This window comes from Symphalangus syndactylus, chromosome 6 (assembly GCF_028878055.3).
Source record: "Symphalangus syndactylus isolate Jambi chromosome 6, NHGRI_mSymSyn1-v2.1_pri, whole genome shotgun sequence".
Classification (NCBI taxonomy): domain Eukaryota; kingdom Metazoa; phylum Chordata; class Mammalia; order Primates; family Hylobatidae; genus Symphalangus; species Symphalangus syndactylus.
In genome coordinates this window covers 129,252,593-129,272,696 of record NC_072428.2, presented here as the reverse complement: position 1 = coordinate 129,272,696, position 20,104 = coordinate 129,252,593, and the positions used below count along the sequence as shown (strand labels likewise).

The window sequence follows — 20,104 nt, the reverse complement described above, 5'->3', positions numbered from 1 at the left end:
ACTAGTGAGAATATATAACATGTTATATAATTAATTATATTATTACTCAGAGACTGCATCTTAAATTTAATCAATATGAGACAACTTTTCCTAATACTAACAAGTAAGTCAGAAGTATTAAAACTAAAAAAAGTTGGTTATAGCAAAAAATATTTCCAGTTGTAATGGACTCATATACATTTCACAGTGTTTGGATGAGTAAGAACTCAACAATCCAAATTGTCTTCACCTGCAAAATGATCATATGGTCACCTCATCCAAAATAACAAGGAAAAAAATCCCCAGGAACCCTAGCTAAATACGACAATCTCACTTATAACTCTAGATTGATATCTTCACTAACAAAGATTAACTACTTTGATCAGGAAATGCTTCTAAAAGGAGCTCTAGATTATTAATTAAAATCAACACTTAATCATCTGCCTGTGAGTTAACACTGTGTGTGTAGCGGCTAAGGCTTTCTGTTGAGGTCCAGTATCAACAACCATTGTATCACCAATATCCTGTCAATGGATATCCATTCAGGGAATACACATTACTTTTAAACAAAGCTAGAAAAGAGAAATAGCTGCAAAAAGATTACATTACCATGCCTTTCTTCTAGTAGGGGAAAGTGAAAGTTTATTATAATACATGGTTTAAAGCACACACACACAGAGCTAGAAGCCCACATGAACCATCTATTTAACAAAACAAAAATAGCGATCACATCCTTAAGTCTTCTATTTTAGTATACAAACATATATATGGTTTTCAATGCACAAAAAAACCAAAACAAGGATAAAAATACTACTTTTATCCAATTTCAGACAATGGACTCAGGTAATTAAAAATGAAGGTATACTACAACTGAAATACTGATATAGATTCAATGGACCCTGAAGAGCAAGAAAAAATGCAGAAGAAGATTTGCACACTTTGAAACTGAGACACTTCATCCTGGATATAAAGGTTGAGACATGATCGGTCTAAAAAACACGATAGAAAAATGTGGACAGAATGAATATGAGACAATTCCTCACACTTGGGACATTAGAATATAGGGATACTTCTTTAAAGGAGTTAACTTTAGAATCAATTTTTAAAGTTATTGTAATAAGTAATAAATTTATAGAAAAGTTCACCCCAATAGAAGTTTCCAATGAAAGGCCGGGCACAGAGGCTCACATCTGTAATCCCAGCACTTTGGGAGGCCAAGGTGGGTGGATCACCTGAGGTCAAGAGTTCAAGACCAGGCTGGCCAACATGGTGAAACCCCATCTCTACTAAAAATACAAAAACTAGCTGGGTGTGTGGCACATGCCTGTAGTCCCAGCTACTCAGGAGGCTGAGACAGGAGAATCGCTTGAACCTGGGAGGTGGAAGTTGCAAGTGAGCTGACATGCTGAGATTGCGCCACTGCACTCCAACCTGGTCGAGACAGAGTGAGACTTCATCTCAAAAAACATAATAAATAAATAAATATATAAAAATTTACCAATGCAAAACAGAAACATGATCCAAAAGGGAATAAACTAGTGAGAATAAACTAATAAGGAATCCTAGGCATGTCCAGGGTATAGCCTTAACTAGAGGCTCAGGTTACGGACAGTAAGCAATTGCCATGCCTATTACAAACTGCTCCCTCATGCACTGTGAAGCCCAAATACTTACTACGGTATGACTCATTTTATATGTATAAATATAAACACATGGATCTATATTTTTAATAAGAATCACTTTATATGCCATTCTAAAATATTTTATGTACTTTATGTAGGTATCAAAAGTACAGCTCTTATTTTCTCTTGACAGCCTACAAAAACAAATTTAAGAAAATGGACTCACTTTTCTTTTACAGTTAAGAATAAACACCCTCCCCCAATCAACACTAAGCATTTTTGTTTTTTCAGGTGAAAAAAAATCTGAAAATTACCAACTACCCACATGCAAAACTGATGCAATAATTTTGTCCTTTGATCTTAACTCATCAATACCATTTTCAGGAGGTCTTTCACAAATTTCATCAAAAATATGCAAACAATGAAATACCATGGAATTCTCAAATAGTATAGTTATATTAACACACTATAATCACTTATTTTTCTTTTTACAGTAAATGTTCAATTAAGCATGTTCACAAATGGGTGTTCTGGTTAACTGATTTTTCTGGTTTACTAAGAGTTAAACCTTTTCTTGTGTATCAATCATTGCCAAAATTTATTTCTAAAATGCACTATTACCCTTTAGCCAGAAATGGTGACCAAATTAATCTTTCAGGATAGAGATGATTCCAATGCCGGTCATCATCCTAAACCATCTCAATCACAGCACTGTACTGCCTAGAGACAATAAGGTTAAAGGTTTAGCTAACCTGTGGTTTTGCTTTTTTCATATTTTCCCAACGTAAATTATTTAATTGTGCTTTCCTCATTAATACAAATAGAGCATAGAAAAATTTCTGATTGTGTTCCAGTAAATCAGGGTTTTACTGTTCATTTAGTATTTAAGAAGGGAACTGATTTAAATGCACCCATATGAATGGTATCCATATGTAACATACCTTTTGTTGTTTGTTTTTTTTTTAATAGCCCCACATCTACCAATTTCAGCATCTGGAGCTAAAATCTTATTTAGTGATAGATGGCTATTTCAAAAAATGTGGAGCCCTTCCTTTTCTAATTCTTCTAATTTTGGGAACCACCAACTTTCCAGATGAATCCTAATGTTCGCATTTTGCTTTTTGATGGTCTCTCTTCTAGGATTTCCTTTCATGAAACCATGACAATTTTACTTAAACAGATGTTTTCTATGCTTTCTTGCATAATAAGGATATACGCTGATAGCAATCACAGGAAAATGTGGCAAATCTTTGCTGCAAAGGTGATTATATACAATGGATTTTGTTTTGTTCAGAGGTATATGAAAAAATAGAAGGTGATATACGAGATAATTGGGCCAATAGACACCTACACTGTTAATAAGTAAAAAGAAAAATTAAATGGAATTATTCCTCTTTCTCCTATTGCATGAAAGTAGTACTTCCGGTGTTATCAAGTTAACAAAGCTAGGGTGTCAAACCTTTTTCTTTTTTATAATTAAATGATACACATTATTAATTTGCCATCGTGTGAATATTACAGCATAAACAGGGACATAATAAAGGTCTTTGTATTTCTACTATGACTTACATTTTACGTCATTTTGGCAGAATCCTCTAAACTATATGAGTTAATTTTAAGAAATTTTGTTTTACTAAGAAATTGTATCACTATGGAAAGAAGTACTAATAAAATTACATACATTTGTAAAGTGAGGATAATAGTTTTTACCTCATGGAGTTCTGTTGGACTACTAGAAAAACCATGTGCAGTGCTTAGAACTGTGTCTAGCATACAGTAAGAACTCAGTAAATGTAGTTATTGCTATGTATTTTTACCCAAAGATAATGCTTTTCTCCTGTAATTTATGAAAATTACAAAAACTGCAAACGAACTTAGATTAGCAGCTCAAATACAATGTTTGAAAAATGCTCCAATCCAATATTTTTAATATTCTTTTGGGAAAAAAGTGACCTCACATTTATAAAGAGGGAGCATTCAAGTGAGTCTAAAGAGCAAAATCTTAGGTGGACGTGACCAAAATGATCTCTACCTTTAAACAACTCAATTTGGTTGAAAACATTTTGTAATGATTTGACCACACAACATTTCTAAATAATGATGAAAACATTAGCTGGCCATGAAGTAAACAAAATCTAGTGAAACTGTTCAACATGATACTTTGTGACTAAGCAGTCAGTCATTTTGACCATAAAGGTAGTTGAAGATGAAAACAAAACAAGTGACTTCTGGAGTCCATTAGACCCAAGCTAAAGCAAAACCCAATAACGTGCATAATTGCTAAGCAACAGAGAAAACTGTTCTTTCTTTACTGTTAATCTATCATTTCCTTTTCTAATTTACTTCTGAAGATTCACCAACCCACAACAATAAAAATTACAATTACGAACATAACCCCTATTCTTTCTCCATTGTTCACCTCTTACATCAAAATCATACCTACATATTTTCAATTGTTTTAAAAAATTCAAAGCTGAGATTTTTTTCATCATCCTCCGAAAATTACAAAGGCTGAGTACAATATTCTTCTATAAACTAATGATAGTACACTTAAATAATATGACGGGTAGGTGTCAAATAAAACAGGAGACACCTTCCCATTCAATTACAATATGAACGAACTCCACGAAAAAGGAAAGCTAAAAAGGTTTTCCAACACCAACACGAGAGAAAAATTAGTAACCAGATTAACCCACTTCTCCATTCCTAAAGTCTCTGAAAACCTTTAATTATTCTTAAATTCCCTTCGATTAAGAAAAATATCACAGGCACGCAAGCACACCTCAGCAGCCACGGCGCCCAGCAAAACAAACAGTGATGAGGATGAGGATGATACGAGAGGGGTTACACAATCTCTCTGCTTCAGACTCGGGGGCGTGTCCCCCAAGGTTTTCTCTTCCTTTCTACTGGAACGACAGCTGTAGCGCCACAGGGAGAACCCAGCCACACGGCCTGCAGGGCCCCAGGATTTTGTGTGGGTAGCAGAAAGGAAAGAAGGAAAATCTGAGGTTCCGAAAGGTGCACAAGAAAACAGGCTCGGCGCGGCGTTGGAAGCGAGTGCCGGGGGTTTGGAGATTCGGCGCAGCCGGGTGAGAGCCTCGGCCACCCCGGGGAGTGGAGAAAGCAGCGCTCACCGCCCCGTCCACCCGCTCGGCCCCGGCCCCCCGCACCCCACCCTCGGGGCGACCTGGACGCGCTCGGTGGGCGTCCCAAGGTGCAAACCAGCTGGGAAAGGCGGCGGGTCCTGAGGCTCCCGGGGTCTGGGGCAGGAGAGAGGAATCTTCTGTACCCGTTGTTCTCCGCACAGCAGCAGCTCCGGGTAACTGAACTCCACGCAGCTCTCATCGGTGGGGTCCTTAAGCACCAGCTCCAGGCGCACCGTCTCCCTCGGCGGCCGCGGCGGCTGTTCAGCCCGGGAAGCCGACTCCCGCGGCGGGGGCGGCTGCAAGGGCAGCGGCGGGAGCGGCGGCGGCGGCTCGGGCCGCGGGGGCTCCCGCTGCAGCGACATGGGCGGCTCGGAGCGGCTGACCTCGCGCTGGGGGAGCGGCTTCTCCCGCGGCGGGGGCTGCGCGTCCGAGCGGGGGGCAGGCTCCCGCGGGGCCGGTGGCTCCGCCCGGGCCGGCTCGCGGTACGGCTGCGGCTCCAGCCGGGGGGGCTCGCGGGGGTACTCGGGCTCACGCTCGGGCCCCGCGTGCCGCACCGGTGACAAGCTAATGAACGCTACTCTGCGCGGCTCCGCCATCCCCACTGTTCTGGCCCTCCGCTTTTGCTCGAGCCGGCGCTCGCTTCTACGCCGCGCTGCGTGCCTGCCCGCCCTTCCTCTTGCTCTCCCTCGCTTTTCTTCCCTCCACCACCCTCAGCCGTCTCCGCCGACGCCACGGTGAGTGCGGACCGTGTCGCCTTCCCCGCTACTACGTTCTGATGGGCTTCACCGCCATCGCCAGGGTCGCCGCGGCCGCCATGTTGGATCCCCCACATAAATAGAAGCAGGCCGCTGAGCGGGCGCATGCGCACAGAGGAGACGCTCGCGTCCACTGTCGTGGCTGTTGCTCAGTTTTCCTCTTTTCCTCCCAACAGTCTGGAGTCCAGACAGGTCGGCGGAAGTGACGACATGGCTCGGCCTGTTTCCGTGGAAACGGAGACGCCGTCTGCACCCTTCCTCAAAGGGAGGGTTCTGGGGTTTCCCGAGTAGCTTACTATTCGCACCCGGAAACCAGAGGCGCTCCAGCAGCTTCCCGGGGCTAGCATCGGGATGGGACTGAGACCGACCTAGCCATTGGCGCCGGGTCTCCGGCGCTGGGTTCAAGGGAATTGGGGTTGTTAGCTGATTATTCAAGGCAGACTCTGGGCAAGGGTAGAGAGACGCGCCAGCCGTTGTGCCTGCCTGCCCGCCCTGTGTCCCCGTACCCTTAAGTATCGAGGGAAAAAAGGAAGTGCCCAGCTTCAGCCAGACTAGCCCCAGCGGCTTCCCTCCCGAAAGCGCAGGGCTCCCCTTCCTCGACCTACTCTGGTTTCCCTCGCCCGGCCGCAGTGGGCGTTGCGTGGGGCAGGGTCATTAAATGTTCAATAACGCTTTGCAGTTGGAAAATTAACAAGCAGATGAGGAGTTCTGGGCTCATTCAGAAGGCTTAAACTGCTGAAATAATAGAAAACTGCTTAAGAGGGTTTAGTGGTATTTCAGGAAACGTACTGTTTAAAAGAATGCTAAAAGACCCATTTCAGGATGGGGAAGGAATTGATTGGGCACGCCCCATAGGCTCACTTGTAATTAATTAATTGGAAGTGGGGTTTAAAAGGATAAGAATTACTGGCCATTTTAATCCATTGAATAAAAAGTAAATTTGAGGGCTCGCCCTTCACATCCTGAAGGGAATCCGAGCCTTCTGTTAATTGCATTAACTGGATTAACTATTGAAATCTCTTTTATTAAGTCAGTGTGACGTCATAGACAAATTCTGAGAGGGTTACGTTTTTTCCTCTCCTGTTACTTTCCCTACGTGGACGAAGATGGTGATGAAATCTATGATTCCAAAGGTCTCTCCCAGCTCTAAAACCCTATCTTTTCTACTCGGCACCATGTTTTACCTACATTCTCTCCTTCCCTGTTGCTCCTTTTCTGATTCTGAATTCGGGTCTCATTTTTAGATTGTCTTAGTGATACTTAAATGACCTTTCTGCCTTCAGTCTCTATTCCCGCCAGCCTTGAGAAGGGGTCATATTAATATCTCTCAAAGAGTTTTTATTATATCGTTCTCTGTTCTGGCTACAACTTACCTACAAACTGAGTTCTATGTGTGTATACTCGTATTCAATATCCTCCACAATTTAGCTCAGAGACTGCAAACTGGTGGTCTGTGGGCCAAATCCTCCTACAGGTGTGTTACTTATCCAACATTATCTTCTAACCCACTGAGTTTTCCAACTTTTTGATCCACAACCCACAGTAAGAAATTTTACATTGTAACCCAGAATATACACCCATATATACATAACATATATGTGCATATCTGAAATATAAGTTTCACAATACTTCCCTACTGCTTAGGATAAAGTAAAAGCAACAGACGCAACAGAGTTAATTTAATATAAAATATTTTATAATACAGTGTAAAAAAAAGTTAACATCCTATAGAAGCAAATTAGGAAAGATTTTAATGCCATGGAAGTTCTTGCCTGTTCATAGGTTTATTGCACTCCAGAATTCATGAGGACAGTGGTACATGAACATCTGATCCACTATGGCGCTTGATCTTTTTCTTTTTCTAAACTGATCAAAATTGAAAAACCTAGTTCAGATATATAGGCAGTCATGAATAGTAATAATGCATATGCATGTTCGACATAGTAATAAATTCTTCTTTAATCTTAGTCTGACATCATGATAAATTTCATACCTGACAATCATTTTTCTGTGTAAATGAAGTACTAAGCTGTAATAATGTATTCTCTTCATAAAATACCAAGTTTAATCAAATTAATTATTTAAGTCAATAAAAATGATCTGGTTCACCCTATTAACTGCCCAACAAACTGTTTGAAAACTATATATTCTTTGTTAAAGGGCAGATTACAAGAAATGTTTTCCATGTTCTTAATTTAAAAAACAAGATTCTCATATAATGAACCTAAATCAAAATTCACAAATGGTGGCTGAAATCCTGTCAGAGTACAACATAAATCCATAGTTATTGTGCATAAACAATTCAAAATTAGTTTATAAAGGAAACGCCAACAAGTCATATAACCACCACACCTTATTACTAATGGGTTTCACCACACTTCACCCAGGCACAGCAGATAGAAACATCTGATAGACTGCTCAGAAAATTAAAGTTGTTAGAGCTATAAATAAGGAATGCCTAAATATAAACATATCAATGCCAATACATCAGTGCCATTTTAAAAAGTGAATAAGATGCAGTGTAAACACACCTGATAGTTCCCTCTGTAAGCCACTTTCCCACTGATTTATAAAGCTATGGTTCTATAATTCTTTTAAAAAGGACGATTTTTCTACACTACTGCATGCAGTAATTTCCCCGTACGTTCTTGATTACAACACAGTCTTCAAATCCTCTTAAAGAGCTCGACATATCAGGATTTCTCCAGAAAGTTAGATTGTCATGTTTTCAGCAGCCTTTTGTGCTTTGGTAGTCTTTCGAAGCTCCTTAATAACCGGTGATATTTCCTTGGTTATTTATTAATTCTGGGTTAAGTCCTTGCTCACAAAGCTTTACACAAATAGCCAGAGTTTCCAGTAAGCCAGTATTCAGAATTCTTGAAATCTCTTTTTTTTTTTTTTGAGATGGAGTCTTGCTCTGTCGCCCAGGCTGGATTGCAGTGGCGCGATCTCGGCTCACTGCAAGCTCTGCCTTCCAGGTTCACCACCTTCTCCTGCCTCAGCCTGCAAAGTAGCTGGGACTACAAGCAGAATGTCCACGATCTCCCTCACCGCATTCTGATCACTGCTGCTGCCCAGATGCTGCTACTACTTGCCATGATGGAGCCAAGGGAACTATTTTAAAATTCTGAATATATTTTTCTTTATACAGTCAATAATTCCTCTATAAAGTTATCTTGCTACACATATCTGGCATAAAAGTATTATGCAACTTTCAGTATTAGTACTCTCAGCAAGTTGGACTGTTACTACATCATAGTTATTGTTGCTGTAAATATTCTGTGGTAGGTAATACACTGATACTGTGTTTTTGCCAAGAAATATAGTTTTTCATTGATCAGCTGATTTGTCACTGAAAGCATGTGCACCATACCCATAAATACTGGATGAAGTTTTTCAGCACTTAACTATGACCCATATTTCTTTTGCACACTGATTGTCTTTATCCTTAAGATTTGTGGAACAGCTCTCTGAGCTCGGACGTAGTTAACGGCCACATCGCTAAACCAAGAAGTTGGAATCGTTGGTAAATACAGGACCCGCTATGGGGCCTCCCTCCAGAAAATGGTGAAGAAAATTGAAATCAGCCAGTACGCCAAGTACCTTTGCTCTTTTCTGTGGCAAAACCAAGATGAAGAGATGAGCTGTGGGGATCTGGCGCTGTGGTTCCTGCATGAAGACAGTAGCGGTGTCTTCATCCAGGAACCACATTGTGTGGACCTACAATACCACTTCCGCTCTCACGGTAAAGTCCACCATCAGAAGACTGAAGTGACTGAAAGACCAGTAGACGCTCCTCTACTCTTTGAGACATCACTAGCCTATAATAAATGGGTTAATTTATGTAACTAAAAAAATTAAAAAGATTTGTGGAAAAACTGAGAAATTGTGCCAATAACTCTACTCCCCTCCCCCCCTTTTTTAGGAACATATTTGAGGGACTTATTGACAAGTTCATCATGTTAAATTTTCAGATGTCCTTTTATTTTTTTCCCGAGATAGAGTCTTGCTCTGTTACCCAGGCTGGAGTGCAGTGGTGCGATCTTAGCTCACTGCAACCTCTGCCTCCTGAGTTCAAGCAATTCTCCTGCCTCTGCCTCCCGTGTAGCTGGGATTACAGGCACGCGCCACCATGCCCAGCTAATTTTTGTATTTTTAGAAATTTTTTGAAAATTTTGTATTTTGGGGCCGGGCGTGGTGGCTCAAGCCTGTAATCCCAGCACTTTGGGAGGCCGAGGCAGGCGGATCACGAGGTCAGGAGATCGAGACCACCCTGGCTAACACGGTGAAACCCCGCCTCTACTAAAAATACAAAAAATTTAGCCGGGCGTGTTGGCGGGCGCCTGTAGTGCCAGCTACTCGGGAGGCTGAGGCAGGAGAATGGCGTGAACCCGGGAGGCGGAGCTTGCAGTGAGCCGAGATTGCGCCACTGCACTCCAGCTTGGGCGACAGAGAAAGACTCCGTCTCAAAAAAAAAAAAAAGAAAAGAAAATTTTGTATTTTTAGAGACGGGGTTTCACCATGTTGGCCAGACTGGTCTCGAACTTCTGACCTCATGATCTGCCCATCTCAACCTCCCAAAGTGCTAGGATTACAGGTGTGAGCTACTGCACCCAGCCTCAGATGTCCTTTTAATTTTGAAGGTATTAAACTCATTTGCAGGAAAAGTGCTTTTTCTTTTTAGAATGAGATGTAAAGTCAATGTTTGATGATAGAGTTAACATTTTCTCAGTATTTCCACTATAATTCCAGACCCAGCAGCTGAATTGGAATATGTTTCTGTATTTTTCACTTTCTTATTCCTTTTTCTTCTAATAATAAAACAATCTCTTTGAGAGCAATTTATACTAGTTTAATATATCATAGTTCACACACACATGTCATACTGATGGTGCTTTCCCAAAAACATACTTAAAGCTCTTCACTGTAACCCAGTTGAAAATTATGAGTTTTTTATCACTGAATGAAATTCTCCTTTACTTCATTTCATAAGTCATGGGCAGTTGTGATAACATAAAATTAGGCTGTACCATGTCTTCTGTCCAACAAAGGAACCTAGGAGCTCCAGTGAGATCCCAGTGACTGCAGTCACCCCTCCCTCCCTGTCCTTGTCTTCATCAGCAGTTAGAGTGTCTGTATTCCTGGATAAGGATCAGTGTGTACACTCTGATATTTTCCATAAGATTCTGTTGTAATATATTGCATGTTTTTAAAATGCTGCTTGTGATCCTCAAAACTGTTTCACAAACTTCTAATTGGCTGCGATCACCAATTTGAAAGTTAGTTCAGTCTCTTCCAGCAGAGACTGAGCAGGTGATGAGAAAGTAATTTTGTTACTAGGGACTAGGGGTAGAGCACACCTACTTATGCATTTCCATGTAAATTTGGAAAATCCAAAATGCGTTTGTTGGGTAGTGGGGGCCCTTCAAGGAGGCTGAGAAGAGGTCAAAGTCAATTCCTGTAGAATACAAAGTCAAAATACCTTTAATATTATTTAACTGTAATGCTATAAGGTCAGATCAGGCACTCTTGTTTTATTTAGCAAATAAATGAATACATAATAAAATACCCTGTGAGATCAAGTTACTCATCCCTTCTTGACAACATATAAGTTTAAAGACCAAAATGCCTTGTGAAGATCCAAAGGAAGAGTATCAGAAAGAAAAGCAAGTACGAAGCCTATGGAGGGAGTGGTTTGGTGAGTTGGAAGAAAGGTGAGGGTGGCCAAAGTGCAGTGAGCAGGGTGGGCAAAGATGGAATCTGAGAGGGAGCGAAGGGCCAGGTCGTGGAATGGCATAAAGAGATTGGATCTGGCCAGGTGCAGTGGCTCACACCTATACTCCCAGCGCTTTGGAAGACCAAGGCAGGAGGATCACTTGAGCCCTGAAGTTCGAAACCAGACTGAACAACATAATGAGACCTGTCTCTTAAAAAACTAAAAATAAAAAATTAACCAGGCATGGTGGCACACACCTGTAGTCCTAGCTACTCAAGAGGCTGAAGTGGGAGGACTCCTTGAGCACGGGAGTTTGAGGCTACAATGAGCTGTGATCGTAACATTGCACTCCAGTCTGGGCAACAGAGCAAGACCCTGTCTCAAAAACAAAAACAAAAAAAAAAGAGTTTGGATCTTACTGTAAATGAAACCAGAAGCCATTGGGGAAATTTTAAGTAGAAAAGTGACATGATCTTATAACAAACACATTTCAAGAAAGTAGGAGTAGCCAACTAACTGTTGAATGCTACCAAGAATTCTAGTAAGATGAGAGCTGAGATATTGGTAACCTTGACGACCTTTTTATTTTTAATTTTCACTTCAGGCAAAGAAGGTTGAATTAATCATATTTCACAGTTTGTGGCACATTATCATCATCAGTCTTTTTCTCTCTCTGTGAAATTCCTCTTTATTTCCATTCATTGCATCCAATGGCAAAAATTCTAAAATTTTAAATTTTTTTTTTTTTTTTTGAGACAGAGTCTCGCTCTGTCGCACAGGCTGGAGTGCAGTGGCACAATCTCGGCTCACTGCAACCTCTGCCTCCCAGGTTCAAGCGATTCTCCTGCCTCAGCCTCCCAAGTAGCTGGGATTATAGGCATTTGCCACCATGCCTGGCTAATTTTTGTATTTTTAGTAGAGGCGAGGTTTCACCATGTTGGTCAGGCTGGTCTCAAACTCCTAACCTCAGGTGATCCACCCACCTCGGCCTCCCAAAGTGCTAGGATTACAGACATGAGCCACCGCGCCTGGCCAATTTTAACTTTTTGTATGTGACCTTGTATATATTATTATTTTACATGCATATATTTGTAATTTGTTACTATGTTATATATCTCATTCTGTTTCTTTTTTTGCTCAACACCGTATTTTTAAGAACCACTCATGCTGCTGTGTATAATATATTCACTTTGCAACTTTTTTTATTTTTAACAACTTTTGAGTGGTAATCTGCAATCGCATATTTTGCCTGTTTACTTCCTCAGTGATGGATGCTCAGCTTGCCTCCAACTACCCCCAACCCCACCACCACCACAGTGAAACTATGGACATCCTCAGTCATGTGCTCTTTGAGTCTATATGAGAATTTATTTCGGACACAGACCCAGGAAAGAACCGTTGGATCTTCAGGCCTGTACACATTAAGAGACTATTCTCCAAAATGGTCACACCAGTGGTGTGAGGGTTGCTGTATCACCTCCTCTTCTCCCGCCGCATTGCCACCAATAAATACAGTTTAATTTCTGCCATTCATTATTATTTTAATTTGCACTGCTCTGATGACTAAGGAATTTGAGCATGTCTTCATATGTCTGCTAGTCTTTTAAGTTTCTTCTTGTGTAAATTGCCTGTTTATAATCATTATTCATATTTCTATTATGGTTCCTGTCTTTTTCTGGTTGAATATGCAAGCATTTCAAATCAGTGAGGAAAGCTTAGATTATTCAATAAATAGCTTAAGACAAATAGGTAATTATCTAGACTAGAATAAAATTCTATCTCACACCTTACAAAAGGATAAATTTCTAGTGAATAAATGTTTTAAATAGAAAAAAGAAGTTATAATATTTGTAGAAGAAATAGGCTGAGATTAAAAAAATAACAGACTAAGAAAGGCCTTTCCAAGTATGACTGATAATTTCAACTGCTTCAATAGCATTAATCAAAAGATTAATGACAAAACTGGAAAAAAAAATTACAATACATTTCACAAAGAGTAAATTTCCCTAATCTATAAGGAACTCCTGCAGATCAAAGAAACAACAATAACCTCTTAGAAAAATGGAGAAAGATAGGCCGGGCGCAGTGGCTCACGCTTGTAATCCCAGCACTTTGGGAGGCCAAGGTGGGCGGATCACGAGGTCAGGAGATGGAGACCACGGTGAAACCCCGTCTCTACTAAAAATACAAAAAAATTAGCCGGGCGTGGTGGCGGGCGCCTGTAGTCCCAGCTACTCGGAGAGGCTGAGGCAGGAGAATGGCGTGAACCCGGGAGGCGGAGCTTGCAGTGAGCCGAGATCGTGCCACTGCACTGCACTCCAGCCTGGGCGACAGAGCAAGACTCCGTCTCAAAAAAAAAAAAAAAAAAAAAGAAAAATGGAGAAAGATATGAACAAATAGTTCACAGGAAAGGAAATATGAGGCTCTTATATGAATGAAATATGTTCAACCTAACTCAATTGCTGAACAAAATAATATGTGTATTTCTAACTTTGATAAATTGCCTTCCATAGAAAGTACTGATTTATATTCCACTGGCAATACATGAGGGTCTGTATTTCCCAATCCCCTTGGCAACTTATGTTATCAAATGTTTTAATCTTTGCCAAAAGATGATATATTTCAAAAAATGATTTTGGTGTACATGTCTCTTATTTTGAGTAAATCCATGCAATCGAATTCTATGCAATCTTTTAAAACATTAATTACCAAAATCTATTCTTAAGTGAAAAAAGGAATATGCAGACTATTATTTAATATACTACCATTAGGATAAAAAGAGGAACATTTTGTTAAAAGGGAGAACTAATGTATTATTTGTATATGCATGTATCTATGTATGTGTATGTATATAAGAATTTATAAAAAAAATCTCTTGGTGTATATTTACAACACTGAGAACTGATCTCAAAAGGGATATTATGTGGCGCAGTTTTAGAAACAGAAGAGAGACCTGTAGATTTAACTATGGAGACAGCCCAGCTGTGCTTGTTTAGCCTTGGGGCAAACTGATAGCAGAACATTTGCATCTTTTAAAATTTTTAGGCCTGCACGGTGGCTCATGCCTGTAATCCCAGTACTTTGGGAGGCCAAGGCAGGAGGATCACCTGAGGTCAGGAGTTCGAGACCAGCCTGGCCAACATGGTGAAACCCCATTTCTAGTTTAAAAAAAAAAAAAAAGAAGACGCTGTGGCTCACACCTGTAATCTCAGCACTTTGGGAGGCCAAGGCAGGCGGATCATGAGGTCAGGAGATCGAGACCATCCTGGCTAACATGGTGAAACCCCGTCTCTACTAAAAATACAAAAAATTAGCCGGGCGTGGTGGTGGTGGGCACCCGTAGTCCCAGCTACTCAGAAGGCTGAGGCAGGAGAATGGCGTGAACCTGGGAGGCGGAGCTGGCAGTGAGCCGAGATTGCACCACTGCACTCCAGCCTGGGTGACAGAACAAGACTCCCTCTCAAAAAAAAAAAAAAAATTAGCCTGGCATGGTGGCTCACACCTGTAGTCCCAGCTACTTGGGAGGCTGAGGCAGGAGAATCGGTTGGGCAGAGATTGTGCCACTGCCCTCCAGGCCTGGGTGACAAAGTGAGACTCTGTCTAAAAAAGAAAAAAATTTTTTTTTTAATTAAGGGATTCTAGACTTACAGAAAGATGCATACGACTTGATGAATTTTACCCTTTGCACACATTCCTTTAACCACTATCCATTCAAGATGTATAAGATTTCCATCACCTCTAAAGGTCCATCTTTCCCCTTTCCAGTCCATATGCTCCCAGAGGTAACCATTCTGACATCCATCACCACAGATAAGTTTTGCCTGTTCTTGAAACTTACGTTCATGGAATCATTGCAATATGTATTTATATATTATGTCTGGCTTCTTTCTCTCAACACAATGGTTTTGAAATTCATGTTACTGCATATCATCAGTAGTTTATCCTTTTTCCTGCTGTATAGTATTCCATTTATGAATATACCACCATTTGTTTATACTGTGAACTTATAATGGACATTTTATGTACTATTCAGTTTTTGTGCTTATAAAGTATATTAATTTTGTTTTTTAATTAATGTTGAACAGTTCCCTTGAGCAAAACTTGTTTTGTTGCAAATTGTGCTGGAAGTGGTGAAATAATAAATTAATAGTAGATTTAGTCCTGGCTTTTTTTGTTTGTTTTGTTTTGTTTTGAGATGGAGTTTCACTCTTGTCGCCCAGGCTGGAGTGCAATGGCGCGATCTTGGCTCACTGCAACCTCCGCTTCCCAGGTTCAAGTGATTCTCCTGCCTCAGCCTCCCCAGTAGCTGAGATTACAGGTGGCTGTCACCATGCCCGCCTATCTTTTTTTTTGTATTTTTAGTAGAGACAGAGTTTCGCCCTGTTGGCCAGGCTGGTCTTGAACTCTTGACCTCAGGTGATCCACCTGCCTCGGCCTCCCAAAGTGCTGGGATTACAGGCGTGGGCCACCGCGCCCAGCCAATTTAGTCTTGAATAGGTTGATGAGATTGTAACCATGGGTCAAGGCTGTGGGAATTTCACTGCAGAAGCGGAAAGACTAAAAGATTCCATGTGAAATTCACTCAGAGGCTTGAGATTTAAAAAGCTTTGAGTGTTATTTGGCATAGCTGGGGTAACATTTTTCAGCTCTTCCAATATATAAATGCAACATGGAAATTCAGAGGAGGGAGAAATCAACGAAATTTAGAATAGTCAGGGAAAACTTGATGGAGGAAATGGGGACTTGATGAGAATATGGATAAATAGAAAAGGGCAGGCATAGCTGGGCACGGTGGCTCACACCTGTAATCCCAGCACTTTGGGAGGCTGAGGCGGGTGGATCACCTGAGGTCAGGAGTTTGAGACCAGCCTGGCCAACATGGTGAAACCCCACCTCTACTAAAAATACAAAAATTAGCCAGGCATGGTGGCACATGCCTATAGTCCCGGCTACTCAGGAGGCTGAGGCAGGAGAATTGCTTGAACCCAGGAGGTGGAGGTTGCAGTGAGCTGAGATCATGCCACTGCACTCCAGCCTGGGTGACAGAGCGAGACTCCGAGAAAGAAAGAGAGAAAGAGAGAAAGAGAGAGAAAGAGAAAAAGAAAGAAAGAAAGAAAGGAAGGAAGGAAGGAAGGCAGGAAAGAAAGAAAGAAAAAGAAAGAAAGAAAAAGAAAGAAAGAAAAGAAAGAAAGAAAGAAAGAAAGAAAGAAAGAAAGAAAGAAAGAAAGAAAGAAAGAAAGAAAGAGGAAAGAAGGGAAAGAAAAGAGGCAGGCATGACTATAGTTTAGAGATGAACTCAACAGCCTGGGAAGGTGGAGTGAGCTGCCCCGACAGAACACAGCCAGAAGAGGGGCAGTGGGAATTAGAACTGAAGAATGTGTTAGAATTTTTGGTTGCATGCACTATAAAATCAACTTAAGCTAGTTTAAACAGAAAAGTTTTTATAGCAGAGGTAGGGATATCTCCCAGAATCCAAGGGAAGGATTGCAGTCAGGTCCCAAGAAGATGGAACCAGAATTGGGAGTTTAAAAAATCATATGGATTCCAGGCAATTTTATCTCTGTCTCATTTATGCATCTAAGATCTACTTCATTCTGTTCCCCTCTCTGTGGATTAGTTTTCTCTACTCCCCAAGTTACATGGTTAAAAATATGGCCTTATTATAATTAGCAATTTTAAAAAATACCTTCTTTGTTGAAGGGACCAGTCCAGACTAAGACTGAAGACCCTTACACCTACCTCCAAAATTCTAGGGAAGGATCTGTGATTGACCTATTTTGGGACAGTCTTAGAAACAGAAGAGAGACCCGTAGATTTAACTATGGAGACAGCCCAGCTGTGCTTGTTTAGCCTTGGGGCAAACTCTGATAGCAGAACATTTGCATCTTTTAAAATTTTTAGGCCGGCTCGGTGGCTCATGCCTGTAATCCCAGTACTTTGGGAGGCCAAGGCTCACTCCTAGGTCAAACAACTGTGAGGAAAGGTATGGCTACCAGGAGCTTCTGATTAGGTGGAAGGGGCTTAGGGGGCAAGATGCTATTCCAAGAAAGGGTAAGGGGCCTGTCAGGCAATCCATCTGATGTTTACAACATGAGATAGCAGAACAAAACAATGCAGGATGGGCTGGGCACAGTGGCTCACGCCTGTAATCCCAGCACTTTGGGAGGCCGAGGAGGGCAGATCACTTAGAGGTTAGGAGTTCTAGACCAGCCTGCCCAACATGGCAAAACCCCATCTCTACTAAAAATACAAAAAAAATTTAGCCGGGCCTGGTGGCAGGCACCTGTAATCCCAGCAACTCGTGAGGCTGAGGCAGGAGAATAGCTTGAACCCTGGAGGTGGAGGTTGCAGTGAGCCAAGATTCCACTGTACTCCAGCCTGGGGGACAGAGCGAAACTCTGTCTCAAAAAGAAAAAAAAAAGAGCCAGGCGCGGTGGCTCACGCTTGTAATCCGAATACTTTGGGAGGCCAAGGCAGGCAGATCACGAGGTCAGGAGTGTGAGACCAGCCTGGCTGACATGGTGAAATCACGTCTCTACTAAAAATACAAAAATTAGCCAGGCATGGTGGCAAACGCCTGAAATCCCTTCTCTACTAAAAATATAAAAATTAGCCAGGCATGGTGGCAAACACCTATAATCCCAGCTACTCGGGCGGCTGAGGCAAGAGAATCTCTTGAACCCAGGAGGCAGAGGTTGCAGTGATCCAAGATTGCGCCACTGCACTCCAGCCTGGGTGACAGAGCGAGACTCTGTCTCAAAAAAAAAAAAAAAAAAAAAAAAAGATTCAGGAAGCTTTGTGTAAAAATGTGAATTACAGTGATGGCTTATCCATAAAAAAGGATAACAAAACTGGTTTCAGAAAAGACGGAAAATCCAGACGAGTTACTATAAAAGAAATCAAGAATGTTGCCCTGTATTCTCAGTACTTTGGGAGGCCAAGGTGGGAAGATTGCTTGGGAAGATTGCTTGAGGCCAGATTGCTTGAGGCCAGGAGTTCAAGAGCAATCTGTGCAACATAGCAAGACCCTCTCTCTACATAAATTTTTAAAAAACTGTCCAGGCATGGTGGTGCATGCCTGTAGTCCTAACTACCTGGGAAGCTGAGGTGGGAGGATCACTTGAGCCCAGGAGTTCAAGGCTGCAGTGAACCATGATCACGCCTCAGCACTCCAGCCTGGGCGACAGAGTGAGACCCTGTCTCAAAAACAAAACAAAACAAAACAAAAAAACTAGGACCAGACAGTTTTACAGGGGAATCCAACCAAGCATTTATAGAAAAATAGGTTTAATATTATTTAAAGTAATACAGCATGGAAGAAAACCTTCCAACTTCTTATCATGACTCAAGCAAAACAGATTCCAATTCTGGCAAAGACTATAACCACAAAACAAAACAAAACAAAATAGACATTTATCTATAATACTATACAGAGGCACTACTTTTCATCTTTCAGGTTGACACATTGTAAAAATGGCTAACACTGCGTTGCTGAACATGTGAGGAAACAATCAGTTGCATTCATTGCTGGTGGAGATGGAAATTGGAAAAATCTTCTGTATATGGCAAATCAGCAGTATCTGTCAAAATTATAAACGTTCATACTCTCTAACCAGGATTTTCCACTTCTGTGAATTTTTCTAAGATCTATAATATTTTATATGTTTTCGTTTCTTTTGATTGTTTAAAGGCTCTTCTGTTTTATTGGTTTACCTTTTATTCAAAGAACCAGCTCCTTCACGTATTTATTGGTAGTACCATTTTTTCTGTTTGTAAATTCATTAATTTCATTTTATTTTTCTTTGTGGATTCCTTATTTTTATTTCAATTATTTTTTATAACCTCTTGATAAGATCCTTAAGTCATTCATTTTTATTTTTTTGTTTATTAATATAAAAACTAAAGACCTTACCTTCTGTGCTTTAACTCTAGTCCAGTTTGGATTGTCTTTTACCCAAAACTTAAAGGGTAGTTTTTGTTTGTTAACTGTTTGTTTCTTTGGGTGATTGGTTGGTTCGTTCATTTATTTTTTCTTTTTAAATTTTAGGTGGCAGAGTTCTTAAGCTTTTTTGTTTTTACTATTAACTTCTGCTTTTAGGGCATTGTGATTGGAAACTATCTGCAGCGGTTCTACTTTTGAGACTTCACTGAAAAAAGTCTCTGGCCTAGTGGTTAAGAGCAGATTGGGAGTGAGGCTGCCTGGGTTAAACTCCAGCTCTGCTGCTCACTAGCATGCTCCCTGCAATCTTGGCAAAAGTGAGGTAACCATTCTGTGCCTTAGTCTCCCCACCTGCAAAATGGGAATCATAATATATGTACTTTTAAAAGTTGCTGGAATTAAGTGAGTTAACATACATGAATTGCTTAGAAGGATGGCTGGGGCATAGTAAGCTGTGTAAGTGTTTAGTGTTATTTTCTTGTGACCTAAGGTACAGCCAGTTTTATTGAACATGCTATGGATCCTATTCTTTGTTTTCAAGGCATAAGCTATATTTACAATCTATTCTTTATTATTTGTGATATTTAGATTGCCTATAAGCTTTACTCCTTTCTTCATGTCAACTCTCATGACCTGTAATCTTCTGTTACTACTGTCCTTGTGACTCTTACCATTTTTGTTTTTGAATATTGATGCCATTTTATTTGCTACATATTCATAACTGCTATATCTTCATTGAGAAATGGATCCTTTATCATTCAACGCGTGTTTCTTTGACTTGCTTAATGATTTTGACCCGGATTCAACCTTGTTTGATTGTGACACCTGCTCTTTTTATTTGCATTTGCCTAATTGTACTAGTGCCCATCTTTTTATTAACAACATTTATGCATCACTTTGTTCTGAGTAGAAGTAACAGCACAGAGTTAGATTTTGCTTTGTGGTCC

General features: G+C 40.8%; 2 protein-coding genes and 1 pseudogene across 7 annotated transcripts in view; 1 reads left to right on the top strand and 2 right to left on the bottom strand.

Annotated features, from left to right (window-relative positions):
• UBN2 (ubinuclein 2) overlaps positions 1-5,688 on the bottom strand; it is a 99,668-nt gene extending 93,980 nt beyond the window's left edge. For all 6 annotated transcript variants that reach the window (XM_063641648.1, XM_055284160.2, XM_055284162.2 and 3 more), the window contains exon 1: positions 4,891-5,688. In XM_063641648.1, the coding sequence (XP_063497718.1) occupies positions 4,891-5,343 (453 nt within the window). In that variant the 5' untranslated portion in view covers positions 5,344-5,688. The remainder of the gene's footprint in view (positions 1-4,890) is intronic.
• A 3,305-nt stretch (positions 5,689-8,993) lies between these two features.
• On the top strand, positions 8,994-9,341 carry LOC134736926 (large ribosomal subunit protein eL43-like; annotated as a pseudogene).
• A 1,308-nt stretch (positions 9,342-10,649) lies between these two features.
• IFT56 (intraflagellar transport 56) overlaps positions 10,650-20,104 on the bottom strand; it is an 84,805-nt gene continuing 75,350 nt past the window's right edge. The window contains exon 19 of the mRNA XM_063641658.1: positions 10,650-10,960. Coding sequence (XP_063497728.1) covers positions 10,928-10,960 — 33 coding nt within the window. The 3' untranslated portion in view covers positions 10,650-10,927. The remainder of the gene's footprint in view (positions 10,961-20,104) is intronic.